Source organism: Tamandua tetradactyla, chromosome 6 (genome assembly GCF_023851605.1).
Source record: "Tamandua tetradactyla isolate mTamTet1 chromosome 6, mTamTet1.pri, whole genome shotgun sequence".
Classification (NCBI taxonomy): Eukaryota; Metazoa; Chordata; class Mammalia; order Pilosa; family Myrmecophagidae; genus Tamandua; species Tamandua tetradactyla.
The window spans coordinates 148007824-148025514 of record NC_135332.1 but is presented as its reverse complement, the minus strand read 5'-3'; the positions used below and the strand labels follow the sequence as shown (position 1 = coordinate 148025514).

The 17691-nt window shown below is 35.0% G+C and overlaps 2 protein-coding genes across 6 annotated transcripts in view; one reads left to right on the top strand and one right to left on the bottom strand.

Annotated features, from left to right (window-relative positions):
• Positions 1 to 5774, bottom strand: part of DCAF13 (DDB1 and CUL4 associated factor 13) — a 31029-nt gene extending 25255 nt beyond the window's left edge. Inside the window, exons 1-3 of one of the 3 annotated variants that reach the window (XM_077167418.1) lie at positions 5582 to 5774; positions 3909 to 4108; positions 3240 to 3347 (exon numbers count right to left, since the gene is read on the bottom strand). In XM_077167418.1, the coding sequence (XP_077023533.1) occupies positions 3240 to 3347; positions 3909 to 4108; positions 5582 to 5651 (378 nt within the window). In that variant the 5' untranslated portion in view covers positions 5652 to 5774. Of the gene's footprint in view, positions 1 to 2491; positions 2563 to 3239; positions 3348 to 3908; positions 4109 to 5581 lie in introns of those variants that run through there. The other 2 variants (XM_077167421.1, XM_077167419.1) reach the window with 2 other exon arrangements.
• On the top strand, positions 5752 to 17172 carry SLC25A32 (solute carrier family 25 member 32). Of its 3 annotated transcripts, XM_077167423.1 has the most exons (8): positions 5752 to 6296; positions 9773 to 9923; positions 10964 to 11049; positions 11764 to 11924; positions 13871 to 13984; positions 14289 to 14434; positions 15193 to 15283; positions 15387 to 15500. In XM_077167423.1, the coding sequence occupies exons 1-7, from the start codon at positions 6143 to 6145 to the stop codon at positions 15275 to 15277; spliced, it is 897 nt and encodes a 298-aa protein (XP_077023538.1). In that variant the 5' UTR covers positions 5752 to 6142; the 3' UTR covers positions 15278 to 15283; positions 15387 to 15500. The 3 variants fall into 3 exon arrangements, with proteins under 3 accessions (XP_077023538.1, XP_077023537.1, XP_077023539.1); XM_077167422.1 differs by lacking the exon at positions 15193 to 15283 and having other exon boundaries at positions 15387 to 17172; XM_077167424.1 differs by lacking the exon at positions 15387 to 15500 and having other exon boundaries at positions 15193 to 15284.
• Positions 17173 to 17691: the final 519 nt, after the last annotated feature.

Here is a 17691-nt window from a genome sequence, read left to right as displayed (position 1 = left end):
CAATACTTAAAGTTTTCTGATAACCTCAATGGTAATATTAAAATGTGATTTTTAAAATATTATATAATGAAATGTGTCAATATTTAGAAGATCTGTATAGTTTGGTAAGCCAGTATTTTCTAGATGACCAATGCATGATGTTACAAAATAATCCAAGAGTAAAAGATATATTCAAAGTACAAGTCAGACTGAAGAATTCTAATATAACAGTGTATGCAAAGTTTACTGATGTGCCTTTAGATTTAGGGTAGCTGTAATCTTTAAATTATCACTTTCAAATTTGGGTACAGTATCAAAGAGGAATATTCACAATCATTGAAAAAGACTACGAAAATACTGTTCATTTTTCAACTACACTTCTGTGTGAGGTCAAATTTCCTTCATACACTTCTACCAAATCACATATTGCACCAGAATGAATAGATAGACATGAGAATTTAGTTGTCTTCGATTAAATCAGACAAGAAAAAGATTTGATCCTACAGAAATACATGAGTGCAGACAAAAGTACAATGATTCACTGTGCAGGACTGTTTGCAATAGCAGACTGGAAACAATCCAAAAGCCTATCAATAGTGATTTGATTAAGTAATCCATGTCAAATTTGCACAACGGAATACTAAGTAGTTACTATAAAGCATAAAGAAGAGCTGTATGTTCTTAATTGGAAAAATATTCAAGATATTAGGTGAAATAGGCTGCAAAATAGAATGTATAATCTGGTTTGTAGTTAAAAACATAAAATAATCATGTATGTGGTATTGCACAATTGTATAAATAAACTGCTAATGTAAACTCAGAGTTTCAGGGTCCATTAAGTTTCCGTTTTTTACTTTTCTATGTTATATACAATCCACATTCACTTTTGGAATAACAATATTAACAAAAAATATATATTTCTTGTGTGAAGAGTATGAATTTAGATCACTTCTTGTATCCAACTCAAAACAGGAAACCTTTCCTACAAAACAGTTCACAGGGCAATGAGATTAGAATAGACAAGTGATCAGGAGAGAGAAATGATCAGAAGACAGGAATTTCTTTTGTTGAAGATGCTAAAATATCAAATCCTTACTCTTTAATAAATAGTATTTATTAATAACTCTAAATTTGGCATCACAACAAAACTCAATTTAAGAAAACCAATTCTACTGGGAGCAAGTAAGATGTACCTGGAACTAGGTATCCAGGTCTTGGCTGGTCTGGCTTGACCCAGTGAGTATTTTAGCATTTGTGGAAGACAGTACAAACTGTGTCCTTGACCACACTCTCCTTGAAAACAGTTTCTCTCAACTGAGCCTCTGATAGTGTCTGCAGGTCAAGTCTGAACTTTTTGCAACGACTGAACTATGCTATATAGTAAGTATAAGCTTAGGGGATGCGTTCAACTGAGTAGCCCAATAAAAATACTTGCATGGCTAGAACAATAGTTCGTCTTCAGGATAGGCAGGCTGAGAATGGACCTATTGGTACCACAAACTGGGATTTCTTGAAAACTATGAAATTTGGATAATAAATGTTTACCTTTCGCATTGTTGCATACAAACAGTATTTGAAAGCATAAGAAGTAAAATTATGCCAGTAAATGGCTTTTTACATGTGCCATCTCTGACAAAGCAAACATTACTTAAAAATATCTGAAAAAGGGAAAAATGAATGGTGAATATGAAACATTTTCAGCCATCATTCACTTCAAGCATTAACAAAAAACAACAGTCAATTCTCTGGCTATGATAATAAATTAACCAATATATTCAGAATAACCAAATGGAAGAGATCTTAGCTGCAACCAACTTGCCATCCAATCCCTTCTACAATATAGTATATACATGATCAGGCCGTTTATACTCTGGTGAAAAGCCAATGAATGCTTTGCAAGGTAGCCTATTTTGGTTTTTGACAGCACGTAAATGTTTTTCTTTACATCAAAATAAAAATTTTAACATTAGCATTTGTTTCTAATGCTCCCTAATGGAACATCAAAAAAGTCTATTTTCTATTCCACATGACAATCTTTCAAATAAATAAAGGCAGCTATCAGGTTTTCCAGAAGTCTTCTATTTCATTTACTATTCTGTTGCAATCTGGTTTTTACCTCAATACTCCTTAACCTGTTCTTTAATAAGTCACCAATGAATAAATAAATGGCTAGTGTGTATATGTATACCAACTGTTATATAGGAAGATTAAAAGATTTGAAAACATGCACACCAAACACTAACAGTGTTAAAACTGAAAGAGTTAGAATTATACCTTTAATTTTCTATTTTTCACATGAATACATTCCTAAAATGTTTTTCTCAGTCTTCATCCTCATTATCCTTGTAGTGGTTCACAAAACTGACTATCCCTTCCTCCTGGGACTCTACACTCATTCTCAGGGGCTTCTAGTTTTCTGGCTATTCCTGGAGACAGACACTATCCAAAGCTACTTCATGACATATTTGTATTTCTACATTTCCTCTTCTCACCTCCCTCAGTGATGACATACCATGACTTCAATCATTACTTCCATATTGATGATGCCAACTTGAGCTCTGACTTTGTTCCTGACCTCTAGACCTGTAAAGGCCAACAGATATCTTGATGTGAATAGTTCATTGGCCGTCCCACTCACCACATGATACCCTTCCTATTCTCACTCTCTTCTAAACTTGGTGATTTTCTTGACTTCTCTATTTTGTAACAGGCACCACTATCTTTCTAGGCATCTCTGACTCAGCTGTGAAGTTTTCGATATTCGAACTTCTAGATGTTTCTTGAGTCCAATCATTTCTTTCTACTGTTTCTTCTCCTCAGTGGAGCTTCTTATTATTGCCTGCTCAGACTATTAAACCTAGATCACTTCACTGCTACCAAATTAATCATCTCAAAGCATACCTTAAATACTATCATTGTGTTTAAAAACTTCCAATGTCTCACTGTCTGGCAAACTGCATACAAACTCCTAAGGCTGGTACTGAAATAAAAATAAGCCAAACTACTTTTCTAGTCTCACCTCCTGTCCTACTTCCCAGAATTCTACAGAATATTAATTCAATAAAAAGCTAAATAATTACTTGTAAAAAGTCGAAATATGGGGAAACTGGATTACATGAAAGAAACTAGGGCTTTTCAAGGCTTGTAATAATACTTTGCTTTGTTAAACTCCAAAGGGGCCTAGGAATAAATAAACAAACTATGATCAGATCAGTTTTACAGGGGTTAAAAAATCTTAATTACAATGGCATTTTACTTACAGTAAAAAAAGAAGTCCCACAAAAGCGAGTACATATTCCTCGTACAAAACCTTCATGTGCTTGTATTGTACGAATACATTTTCGTTTAGTCAAGTTCCAAATTCTAACCTATGACAAATCATACCAGGAAATTTCAGTGAACTATAAATATAAAATGTTCAAGTATAGAAATATTGCATTCTAAGAAAAATATATTTAACATTGGAAAAACTATGAATCACTGTACCAGCCAACTAAAAACAAATTCCTTTGGATTAAAATAATGCAACGCATATGGGTAAGTATTTCAACAAGCAGTAAATTCAATCTGTCAAGTATGGTTAATTCTAGCTTAAAGTATTTCAAAGCTTTTTTCCTCACTAGAGTGGAAAATTATGACATAGACTCTATAATAACACCACTGTGGGGGGAAAATCACACTTAAATATCTTTATTGTAAACACAAGTTATTTTATTTACTCTCAAGTCTACTACATTCATAATTTCTTAGGTTAAGAAGTTATCAAAGTTACCATTTCAAATAGAATTTAGTCTTGAGAATTAACAGAAAACAGGACACAGTTAAGACTAAAATCAAAGTACAATGCACAATAATGAAAAATTAGAGGTAAAACACTTCTAATATGCCTATCTTTAGTTTAAAATCTCAACATGTAGAGTGACACTTGCCTCTCCATCACATGCCCCAGAAAGGACTGTAGCCAGACTCTTTGGATGTTTTGCCAAGCAATTGACTCCATCTCGGTGACCATCCAGGGAGGCAAGGAATGGTTTTGCAAATACCCGCTCTAGTTTGGTAGCATTTAAAGCTCTTATATATTCTCGTGGAACCTCAAAAGGATGCAAGGCAGGATCATAGTTTCTTGGAACTGAAATAATAATGACTTCTTTTAATAAAATAATTCACATTTAGTATTTCCTGTGGTCTTCCACCGCTATCACAACTTATTTTTCAATAAGCATTCCTGAGGGGCCCTGTTCTATGCCTGTTGTTTAGAAGCATTTTCAAAATTGCCAGAAAATCATGGAATTGTATCTTGTTAAATAACTAGACCCTATATATACACAGCTTTGCCTTTTATATGTCCTAACTACACTCTTCAACTGAGTTGTAAACTCCCCTGGGCAGGGCTTCCAATACATTCTGCATCTGTACTCCCTAGGCCAAGCTCAGTGTCAGAAACAAAACAAGCACATGATGAATGTTTGTTCAATTAAGCTTTTCATGGGGCAGTGTACACTATTAAGCTCTGGTCCTAAATACTGTACTGACAGGCACACAATGTTGTGTTATGGTCTTATTATCTAACTATCAATTATTGAGTACTTTAGTAACTTTAAAAAGCCTCATACAGAGCTTACCATATGCCAGGAACTGCTCTATACACCTTATATTAATTCCTTTCATCCTTACAGCACTCCTACAGGATAAGTTCTATTACTATGTTCCACTGTACAGATAAAGAACCTGAGGTGCAGGGATTAAGTAATGTCTATTAAAGGTGGAGCCAGGGTTCAAACTAAGGTAGCCCGACTCAAGAATTAATGTTCTTAACCATTCTGCTATGCTGCCAAATATACTGCCTCAGTTAATAATTATGCTTAGAAAATAATTCTAAGCCTATACGTCTGAAAAACTTCAATGTCTAAAAGTAAGTGCTGCTTCTACTTACACTACTTTAGGCCATTGTACCTGTCATTTCCCTTCCCTGGAATGTTCACACATGGTTGGTTCCTTGTCATTAAGTTGCATGATTAGGCCATATAATTAAAAATTGGTTGGTGTGCTAACTGGGAAGCACACTACGTATAAACAAAACTCAGTAACTTCATTTCAATAATTCCCTCATCAAACTTTTCCCAGAAGTTGTTGATAAGAGAAAATTGATGGCGTTATGTTTCATCTTTGTTTCTTCTTCCATCCAGGACTATGTTATTAGTCGGGAAGTGGCCAGAAGTCAGAGCAGCACAGAAAGACTTAAAGAAGCCTGTTTAACTCTTCAACCACTTCAATTCACAAGTTTTGCTCATTCAAGCTTCACTTTCCAAGAGAAATAGGAACATGAGAACAATCAGAAAAAAGCAGTTGGAAGGAAGGCGGGAGCTTCCCCCACATATCTATTTCCCACGTACCAATAGAAGAAATTCTTCCAAAAAAGACTAGGAAGAGGGGAGTTATCTGCTATCCAGCCCTGCTCCCGCCTTAATTGCAAAGTTTGCTTTGGTGAAAGAGAAGTGGGGAAGAACGAAACTAGAGCACCAGCCTCTTTCCAGATTTACTTCGGGAAGCTGAAGCCAGATCCCAGGACTCGCGTTCCTTTCTCCTTACCAACTAGTCTCACCTCTCTGTAAGTCCAACTTCGTTTCGCGGACGTAGTTGTCCGGGTTGCGGCTCAACATCTTTACCTTCATCTTTGCGGCTCGTTCTCACCCGGGAGCCTGTCAGTCAGAGTGCCTCTTACAGCCACCTCTTCCGCCACATGCGACTTCCGCTTCTCCTAAACTACTTCCTGTCACATGACTTCAGGTAGTGGAAGCCGGCTCGACTGGGTCCTGCGGCGTTCCGTAGGTTTGCAGCCATCTACGGTTGGCAGGGGGCGTTTTTTCGGCAGCTCTCTCTCATCCCTAGCCTTTTCCCCGAGCCCGCGGCTGTAACAGGGCGGGGACTCAGCCCAGCGCAGGAGGGCACCCCGCCTCCTTCGCCCTCTCCGCCTGCGTGACGTGCGGCTTCCCCTTCCCTCATCCCCTCTGAGTGACGGTCTCTCGGCTTTGCACTCTCTCCGTCGTTGGAGTCACGGAGGTGGGCTTGCACTTTGTGGTTCTGCTGCTCCCGGGCGGCGACCACTGTGTCTCGTCCCACCTTCTCTTCCCTGGGTACCGTGGTCTCGGCAATCCAGGAGCCTATGACGGGACAGAGCCAGTCTGTATCTGGGTCGACGGTATGGAGCACGATTTTCCGCCACGTCCGATACGAGAACCTGGTGGCGGGAGTAAGCGGTGGAGTCCTGTCCAATCTCGCGTTGCACCCGCTCGACCTCGTGAAGATCCGCTTCGCTGGTAAGAGCTATCTCAACTCCTCTTCATCCCATCCCTGGAACCCCCATCACCACCGCGACCCCAACGGTTCCTTCTCTTACTCCTCGTTTCGGATTCCGAGTCCCTGACTGCGTTGTCACTTGAGAATGGCGAAGAAGGCAAAGGCTGGCGAAGTTGGGATAGTTTCTGGCTACAATATCATCTGAACTGGGTGATAAAAACTCAGAAGCAGTTCTTGATCTAGAGCTTTGGAGAGGATGCTTCTGTTCTGGCTTACCTGGAACTAGATTTGGGGACGGGATCCTGGTAAAGGTGTCTAGTCCCGTCACTCCTGCCTCGCAACACTGAGGGATAGGGAATGTGAGTAGAAAGTTTGACAAGACTCTTCGCTGGCTTAGAATGTGGGACTCAAAGCTTAAATTTTAAAATGTTCAAGTAGGCATATCCTTCGTCCCACGCTTGGAGGTATTTAATAGTCTTATGAGTAGCCACGTGTTTAGCAGCTCCGCTGAAAAGAAAAATGTTATGCTTGGAGGTAGGGAGTAACCCTTACTCAGCAGGTGGTGAAAGGTTTAGAATAGAATGCTCTTTGAAGGTTTGATTTTTGTGGTTTATGGTGTGGTACAAGGTACTGTGAGGGAATAGGTAGCTAGAATTTAAGTACTGGTTTGTCTTTAAATTTATTGAATTAAGTGTATTGAAATTACAGAATTATTAGATTATTAGAAATTAATACTAAATTATGCAAAAGATAGTTTCAAAGATTATTTTTGATAACTTAATTTGAAAAACTTTTCTGGTATTTCAGTTATCTTATTACAACTAATTAGATTCTACCTTGAGAATTAGATCTACAGAAGTGATTTATTCAAAAAGTTAGATAATTCCATTCAATTCTCCAAATACATACTTTTCTCTTAATGTTTGTAGTCTTCTGTGTGGGTTGCATAAGTACCTAACAAAGTTTTTGCCCTCAAAGAACTTATAGTCGAATTATAGGCTTGAGACCTAATCATATGAAACAGATAGTACTAGATAACATAAAATCAAAGGCAAAGTGGAATAAATCCAAATATCAAAACATAGGTATAGCTATATTATCAAAAAAATTATAGATTGCTGGTGGCGGTATATATCCATAAAGTTTCCATGAAAGGTTAGATCTTGAAGTTCACCATCAAAGGACTGATATTTCAGTAGCGAGTTGGGGAGAGGCAAGAAGCCATTTCGAAATAAAGGAAAATTAGTGGAAATTATGGAGTATTCTCCCCAGAATAAAATCCACAAGGCATATAATTTCAGGGAGTCTACAGTGCATACATAAATAATAAATATGTTAACAAGTAATATTCATTAAGCGTTTAATACAAGGAACAAGGCAATAATGTAAGAACTTCGCATGCATTATCTCTTTTATTGCTCTCAGCAGTCCTTGGATTTATTGTCTCGATTATATGGGTAAGGAAATGGAAGATAAAAGAAGTTTACTGATTTGTCCAAATCGTATGTTTGTGAAGATGGATGTGTAATTTGAATCCAGTATCTTTGGCAGGGATGAAGGAACAGACTAGTTTAATTTTGAATATGTTTACATGAAATATCCAGTTGCATATATCTGTATGGATCTGAAGATCAACAAAAGGTCTAGTCTAGAGATATAGAACTGGAATTTATGTCCAGAAACAAAAAAGAAAGGAAGGAAATATGTTAAAATAAGGGCAGTCATCTCTTGAGTGGTAACTTTAGGGGTGTTTTTATTGTCTTTTTATAGTTGATACATGTTCTGCAGTGTACATGTATTGCTTTTAAAAAGCTCTTTTAAATGATTATATAGTAGTTTAACATTTAATACATGAAAAGGTTTTAAATGTTATTCTGTTACTATATGTTAATGTCATTTGCAGATGCTCAACATCGAAATTTTCTGGAATGAGGGATATCAGAAATTAAAATTTTTAAACATTTTCCTTAGGACTGCTTTATTTATTTTTATTTATTTATTTTTGTATGCTGTATGGTGGGGGGTCACATTTCATTCTTTTTCCATGTAACTGTCCCATTATTGCAGCACCATTTCTTGAAAAAAAATTTGGAGGGGGGAGGGGTGCACTGGTGGGAATCTAACCTGGGTCCCCTGCATGAGAATTCTACCACTGAACTACCCTTGTACCCCAAGATTTTATTCACTTTTATTGCTACAGAAAATGCTATAATTAACATTTTCCATGTTCATTATACCCTATCTTGGCCTAGTATTTCTGTAGGATATTCTTAGAAATGAAACTGCTAGGTCAAAGGGTAATTGCCTTTAAAATTTTAATAGACACATCTGAACTTCAAAAAGAGCATGTGAGAGCATATGTCCCTACACCCTTTCCAACACTGGGTAATAGCAAATTAAAACATTTATTTTCAGTCTGGAAAGCAAAATAAAGGCCTATCATTTTAATTAATATTTATTTTATTAGTGGGGCTATATGCTTTTTCAGTGCTTCTTGGCAATTTGTATTTTTCTGCGGATTAACAGTTCGTATACTTTGCCCATTTTCCTTTAGGGTTGTCTTTTTGTTACTGATTTGCAGACACTTTGTATATAGTAAGTCTTTTAACGCTTTGTTTTTTATATATTGCCAGTTTTATTTTGTTTTTTCTCAACCTCTTGTTTGTGGAGTCTTTTGCCAAATAGAGCTGTAAAATTATTTAGTCAGAAGTATCTTTTACACTGTCAAAAACAGATTTGAGTTCCCTTTAAGAAACATAAAATGTATATAACTCAGTTTTTGCTTTATCCTATCATATTTTATTAATCTAGAGCTTTTGAGAGTAAGAAAAAAATGGATAGGAAAGATATTTTTTCTCCTTTCTGTTCTGATTTTGGTGTGTGTTAGGGGATAGAGGGGAATAGAAAGAATTTCCAGGAAAAAAGTTTATTCCATCGTTCACATTTTTTTCCTGCCGCTCCCCAGGTTTTGACAGCACTCTTGGTGTAATTGAGGTTCCTAGTTAGTTTTTTGTGGGTTTTTTTGTTTTTGAGGTTTTGTTTTTGTTTTGTTTCTTGGTGTGGGGTGGGGGGTTTACATGGACTAGGAATGGAACCCTGTTCTCCTACATGGCAGGTGAGAATTCTACCATTGAACTACCTGTGCACCCCCTCCTGGCTAATTTTTGAGTAATAGTTTGAGCATCCTTAATTTTGGATGTCTATAACAAAAGAACTAAATGTTAAAACCTGTTTATCTAAGAGGCTTTTGGATTATTTAAGAGCTGATCTAATACTTCATACAATATTATTTGACTGTTTATTATGCCCTCAATAAACATAGATTCATGAATGTATTAATTTTAAAATATTAAATTATCCTGGAAAGTAATTTTCTCTACTTAAACGATTTATCTTCTAAACTTATCTTTGTATAACTGACTGTGATTTCTGTATTTCTGTGTGATTCAGAGCTAGAACTTGGATCTTACCTAACTTTGTGTATCCTTTAATATAGTGAGTGATGGATTGGAACTGAGACCAAAATATAAAGGAATTTTGCATTGCTTGACTACTATTTGGAAACTTGATGGACTTCGGGGACTTTACCAAGGAGTAACCCCAAATGTGTGGGGTGCAGGTTTATCCTGGGGACTCTACTTTTTCTTGTAAGTAGACTTGGGAAATTTTACAGTATTAAATACAAGCAAATTTCTATTTTTAATGATTTTTACATATCAGTTAATAAAGCAAGTTGACACATTTAATTAGTTTCTCTGAATTCAAAGAGTCAGAAGGGGTAAAAAGGCTTAATAGTTTCTTTCTCCGTCAGCTGTTACCAGAGGTATTTAGTCCAGAATAAAATCGTAATTAGAAAAAGGTAAAAGGATGAGAAGAAATACTCTTATAGAAGCCGTTTCTGTGAGGTGAGTTCAGCAAAGTGAAATGTTTAACTGGTTTCTCTTGTAAGCTGAAAAGAGTTTTTATTTTCATTAAGACCATTTGAAATACAGCTAACTCCAGATGGTTCAAAATGTTACTGTAGAGAGCCCCTTTAGTAATTCTGAGGTATTTGGCTATTATCTGTACTCCTGAGTATTTCCAACAAAGATAGTCACAATAGAATTGAAAGAAAAACTGAATCAGACAGTTTGGCATTTGTTAGCAAGTTTATAAAATGTCACAGAGGCTGGAGGAGCTTGAAACTATTATCTAAAATGAATTTCAGATCCCTTTAGGGGTAAAGAATACCATATTATCTCTACTGTGGTTATTTATGTGTTTCTTGTAGTCCTTGTTAGTCTGTTAAGAAAGGATCCATAGCACATTTATATTCTCTTTCAAAATGCCAAATATGGTAACTGAACATATGTGCTCAGCAAATGTTAGTTGTTTTTTGTTGTTATTTTGTTTTTGGTCTTTTGCCTTGTCTGTCGTCCCCAAGTTTTCCTGTCTGTTTTTAATTGATGAGTGTGTGATTAAAATATTTTACAAATGTATTGCTAGCCATTTGGGGACGGTTGATAGCCTACAATGAGCCATTTCCAGCAAATACCGTTCATGTAAAGGGACTCATTTTGTGGTTGCATTAGGCATTGACTTTTACTCCTGAGATCCTCTTGTTTATTATACACACTTTCAAATTGATTTAGTATTTTATGGCACCTATTCCAGTATTTGACAAACTGTTCCTGTTTAATTTTTTTAGTTATAATGCCATCAAATCGTATAAGACAGAAGGAAGAGCTGAACGGTTAGAGGCAACAGAATACCTCATTTCAGCTGCTGAAGCTGGTAAGGCAGTGTGTGAAATAAGTAACACCAACTTCCAACTTGATTTTTATTTTTTGCTTTGATTTATTTGCCTTTTTTTCTTTAAACCAGAATCTAAATATGCCCATCTAACTTTATTAATCAGTTATCACATGAAATTTCTTAGAAAGCAGGTGTTTTTATTTATTACCCAGAGTAGACTGCTGTGGTTCCATTTAAAGTATAATTTCAGTTTGCAAATTATATAATTTGTATAATTTAGTAGTTTTGTTTTATTGCCTCATGTATGCACAATATCCAGAGGGAAAAAAACGAAGACCCATAAGTTTTTATAACTCATACTTTGTTCCCTTACATTCGTTGGTTTCTTAATGTTTACTATTTGTGAGTTCTTTAAGGCAGGAACTGTTTTACCCACTTCTGAATACTAAGACTAAATCTTAGTATTTAGCAAAGACTAAACCACAACAGGACTCAATAAATATTGTTTAATAAATGACTACTTAGGAAACTCAGCAAACTAGAAAATTAGCACCAGATGATATTTTTAAATTTTAACTTTCTATGAAGAACATAAAATGTTACTGCAATATGTAATATTTTAGTTTTGAGGAATAATAGCTACTTTGAATAGATTTGAGGAGGATTGTGATAAAGTTGGGATGGAGATATGTGTGTGTATATATCCTAATTTATAGGTCATAAGTGAATAATCTTATTTAAATCTGATTTTAGGAGCCATGACCCTCTGCATTACAAACCCATTATGGGTAGCAAAAACTCGCCTTATGTTACAGTATGATGGTGTTGTTAACTCTCCACAACGACAGTATAAAGGAATGTTTGATACACTTTTGAAAATATATAAGTATGAAGGAGTGCGTGGATTGTATAAGGTAGTGAATTATTATTGTCAATATATTTTGAATAACTAAAAATTGTTACTGCAATTATTCCTGTTGGTTGAATTGAATGGCCTGTAGTTGGTTGTCAAAAGAAGCTAGACTCTAAGCAAGAAACAATTTAACAAAAACTGAAATATTACAATATTGAAATTGTACTTTAAGCTGTTTATCCTCATTACCACAAGATGTATCATCATGACACTGGTGGGTGTGAGATCTGTCTAAAACTTTGTCAAATACCTTTTCACTAGGTCACACTCCAGGTCACATATCCCCTATGCACCTCCCTGGAAGTTTTGATGTTTTGGAAACTTGGGATAACATGGCAGGGAGAAGAGATCAGTGGGTCTAACAGAATCTTAAGAGATTTTATTGACCCTTGTGGTCAGTGTACCAATGATATAACAACTCCAGTCTGATCAAGGGAATATATTTTGGACAGATCTTAACTGAATTAAAAGACAACAACAACAATAAAAACCTTCACTATTGTAATATTTTTAAAAATTTCTTCCTAGTGGCAGTAAGCTCTGTTTTCTGATTCTTATAACTCCTTTTTCCTTTATCTGTTTCTTCCTTATCCACCTCCTGCTTATTTCCATAAAAACTTTTTTAAAGCTATAAATAGTTTAAAACAAATTTAGATATAATTAGATTTTAGTTTGTTTTTTGAGAATTGTATAATAGCTTTCAAATCATTGGCATTATAAGATTAGTGTTAGGGGTTATGATTTATGGACAGAAATTATGGAAATACATCATTCAATTCTTTGTTTTTTCCTATCGCTTCTGATCTCATTCTTTCAGATTACCTATGCCATGAAATTACGATTCCCTTTCTTAATTTCCAGAAGTTAACTTCCTACTTGTAATCCAGTTCATGAGAGTGGAAAAGGACACTTTAGGCATTAGTGAACCCAGAAGCCCACTTATGTTCTTTTCTACATAGCAAGTAGAGTTTTTCTAGAATAGGTCATATAGTCCTCATTTTATAAATAATGAAATGAAGGATGGGAGAGATTTAAAATTTGTTCAGAGTTGTTCGTAGTGTTAGTGGCAGATACATTTCTAAAAATGCAGTCATGTTTTCCATTCCAGAGCTATTTCAGGTTAGAAATTTCAGTTTTTCTGACCTTACAGTGTAGGTCTTCTTTATGTTTATATGTATCCTGTTTAAAGAAAAACTAGTTATATACCTCTGATTTAAACTAGTTATACAAAACTGATTTAAAATTAGTTATATTTAACTAATATTTAACTAAACGTATGAAATTCCAAACCTTGAATAAACCTTAAATAAAATAGAAAGGAATGCTTTCTTTAACTCAGTATATACAAAAATGTGATTTGTGCACAGCTTAAATGAATTTGCTTAAGGTACTGTATTAGGGAAACAGAACTGGCTGGAGATATCTCTAAATACGAGATTTTATAAAATTGTCTTGCACCACTGTGGAGATGCATGAGTCCAAATTCTGTAGGACAGACTGCAAATTGGGAACTCCAATGAAGGTTTTCGATGAATTCCCTAGGAGAAGCTGTCTGGCTGAAGTAGAGATGAAAATTCTCTCTTCTGACGCCTGAAATCATCACTTTTTTTAAAGCCTTCAGCTGGTTAGATGGAGTGTCACTTATTGCTGAAGGCAATCTCCTTCATTGATGTAGACATAATCAGCCATAAATATAGTCAACTTAGTGATGATTTAGGTCCATAAAATGTGCTCGTAGTAACATAGTACTATGTCCTCATAGTAACAGTCAGACCACTTCTTGCTTGACCAAACAACTGGGCATCATTACCTGGCCAAGCTGACACATGAACCTAACTATCACGGTACTAGACTAAGAGGGAAGAGAAAATATTTTAATAAGCGTATCTTTCTTTGAAAGTATGTTGTTTATTTTTGTGTTATTTTCTTGTAATGGTTCTCTTCTAGGGATTTGTTCCTGGGCTGTTTGGAACATCACATGGTGCCCTTCAGTTTATGGCATATGAATTGCTAAAAATGAAGTACAACCAGCATATCAATAGATTACCAGAAGCCCAGCTGGTAAGATGATTCTTGAAAGATATCATTTACTTTTTGAGGGGTGGGGTGCAAGGTCTGGGAGTCAAACTCTGGTCTCCTGCATGGAAGATGAGCGTTCTACTGCTGAACCACCTGTGCACCTGATATCATTTACTTTTATGGGCCTTTCATAGGTAGAAATTTTGTCATGCTTTTTTGGGTAGTATTGATGTGATAATGAGTACTGACTTAGTTAAATGTTTATTTTTCTATATAATTTTCACTTCTGTATTTTTAAGAAATCCTGACTAAAGAAAAACATAAATGTTTTGTGTTGTGATTTTAGAGCACAGTAGAGTATATATCTGTTGCAGCATTATCCAAAATATTTGCTGTAACAGCAACATACCCATATCAAGTTGTGAGAGCTCGTCTTCAGGATCAACACATTTTTTACAGGGGTGTATTGGATGTAATCACAAAAACATGGAGGTGAGTGCCTGAGATCTATCTAAATTGGTCTTAAGAGGGGACTTGCATGTCTTAGACTGTCCAGTTGATATTGGTTTTATAACAGAGGCCAGTGTGCTGTGGTGAAAAGATCCTGGTAATTCTTGCTGTCCCGTTTATGATATCTGGAACCATGGATTAATCATTCTGAGGCTTGATTTGTTCTTTGTGAAATTAGAATATCTAAGCTGACAAGACTGTTGGAATGATTGAATGAAATCTGTGAAAGTACTTTGAGAACTAATAAAACAATTTAGGTGTTTAAAAATATTTAAATGACATTGGCTATAGGTAATAAACCTCATTTAATACATTTGAGAAGGTCCCTCGCCATCTATTGGCCTCATAATTTTTGCAAATACTTGATTCCATGTTTGAAAAATTTGCTATAGTTAAACTGATATGTAGACATCCCCATATTTCCCTTTTATTCTAAAAGCTCAGAGCAGAATATTTAGAATGTTTAAATTTAGTTCCATTCTGAAAATAGTTATTGAAAGCATGGCAAGGTCCTAGACCATATCCCCTATTCTAGGCATTTAAGGAAATAAGGTTTTATTTTTTGTGTGTGCTATATTTAGTGTTGTCTAGCATTATGTAAACCATGAAATTTTTAATGCCTATATTAGATTGGATTTAAAACTCGTGCATATTTATACATTTAAAGACATTTGAAAAATAGTTTTCATTAAGGTACTTTTTAATTTGATTTTGAGGTAATCTTGCTCTCTCTTTCTCAGTCAGTCCATGAAAGTAATGTTAAGTCCCACCGAATATCTATGTCATAAACTACATGATTTCAGAAGACTAGAAGCACAGACATAAATCACAGTGAGGTTTAACTATTTGCTCCATCCCCTGTGTCAGTTAAACTTTTGTAATTTTAGGCTAGTTATTTAGAAAATTAAGCATATATCTGTTTTTCCCTCTAAAGGAAAGAAGGCTTCGGTGGATTTTACAAAGGAATTGCCCCCAATTTGATTAGAGTGACTCCAGCCTGCTGTATTACTTTTGTGGTATATGAAAATGTCTCATATTTTTTAGTTGACCTTAGAGAAAAGAGAAAGTAAGCTAAAAGAAGATAATTCCAGTATATTTGCCCACGATGGCAACATGTTCCTTTATATTTAAAACATAAGACTCAGAATACTGCAAGAATACATGGCTCATAATTGAAACTGATCTGTAATCATTAGAAGAAGTTGAAGAACTGCTGAGTTTCCACAATATTTTTCTGCTTTTTGCTTTCTCATGTTTATGGGGCTTGGCTACCTCTGCCTAAAAATCGCTGCCATCAGCACAATGTTAAAACAGACTGAGTGTGGATCTGCAAAATGTGTTCATTTCACTGTTCAGGTAGAAGCTGTTTTGCAATGTTTGCTACAGGAATGTAGATGAATTTGCTGTTTTTTCTAAACTAATTTGCCTGGATTGGTTTTCAAATTGACCACTGTGCAATAGTAAGAATGGCTTCTGGAGGGGTAAGGGTTATGGTATGTATGAATTTTTTTTCTGTTTTCTTTTTATTTCTTTTTCTGAATTGGTGCAAATGTTCTAAGAAATTATCATGATGATGACTATACAACTATATGATGAAAAAAGTGTTCATATTGTATGTTGATTGGTTTTATTAATAAAAATTAAAAAGAAAAAAAGAATGGCTTCTTATTAAGAATGTCATTTTATGTTTCAAGGATAAATTAAACTTTAATGAATACTGAAAGTGTGTTGCCCAAATCCAGACCATTTTAGATTGGATTATTTTGGTAAGAAAGAATCCACTATAAATGTGTTTTATTTTTAATTCAGTTTATTAGAGAAAACTGAAAAGTATTCACATCTCTAAGTTTGAGAAATATCTGATATCTGTTGTTATTTCATTACTAATGTTTAATTTTTTCAGAGGCTCTTTCCTTAATTTAAAATATAGTCTGGGATCCAGTTCTTGTTTTGTGGCATAGACAGTGTATTTTAAATTTATAAAATCAGAACATTTAGGATCCAGCCATTTAGCACGTATGGCTATAAATCATTTATTGGAGGTGCTAATAGATCCCCTTATACAGATGCTGGAATGTTTGGGGTATGTTTGTTGGCAAACTGTATGGAAATGAGAAACAGTTCCTCTATAAAGTAGAGTAATATTCACTTAACTTTGGCATATCTGGGTCCAGATCCCAAATTAAATGATTTGGTTGCTCAAATTCATATTTAATGGACAATATTGATTTTACTTTCATGAATTATTGGAAATATCTTGTGAATATAAAGGACTTCTCCAGTAGGATGCCAGAATAATGTTTTTTTTAATCATCTACATCTATGAATGCTTTTGCACTACCATCTATTTATTGTAAATAAAACATTGTGGTTTTCAAAACTGTATTTAAGTGGTTCTTTAAAAAATAGCTCTATTTTTATATTTTGAAAGTGGCAGTTTTTAAAATAAAAAAGAATTGACATGTACTGAATTGTATTTCCTATAATCTTGTGTAATATGCATAGGACTACTTTATAAATTAAATATGTGTTTTTCATACCTCTGAATTATGCTTTAATTCATGTGAAATCAGACATTGGTCCCCAGATGGAATGACAAGCTGCAATTGCTATTTGGAATTTGGGAAGTCATACCATTATTTGAATGCCTCCCATGTACACAAATTAAGAAAATATGTCATCGCTGTCCTGTGAGAGGATACAAGCTATTGAGGTAAACAAAATATGCATTAAATAATTGCAGTTCTAGGTTAAAAACATGCAAAGAGATTTGTACAAAGCCCTGCAGGAGTTCTGAGAAAAGACAACTCATTTTATTCACTCAATAACAAATACTTCTTGAGCTCCTTCTCAGTGCCAGATATGTTTCCAAATGAGAATAGAGCAGTAAATAAGCCACAAGTATTCCTGCCCTTGTGGTATTTTTGTTTAGTGTGAGTGACAGCAATGTATAATATAATTTCAGTTGTTCAATGCTATAAATAAAACTAAAGCAGAGTTAGGGATAGTGGTGCTATTATAGATAGGATTGTTGGCATCTGGAAAAGCCTCTTTGAGGAAGTAATATTTGAAGTATTTTGAAAGAAGTGAGGATGTAAGCCAAAAACAGCTAAAAGAAAAATATTCAGGCAGAGTAAATAAGAAGTACAAAGGCTCAGAGGCAGAAATGAACTTGACTAGAGGAAGAAGAGGGAGGACAGACTGAGAGGAGGTTGGAGAATGTGTGGTGGTAAAGAGGG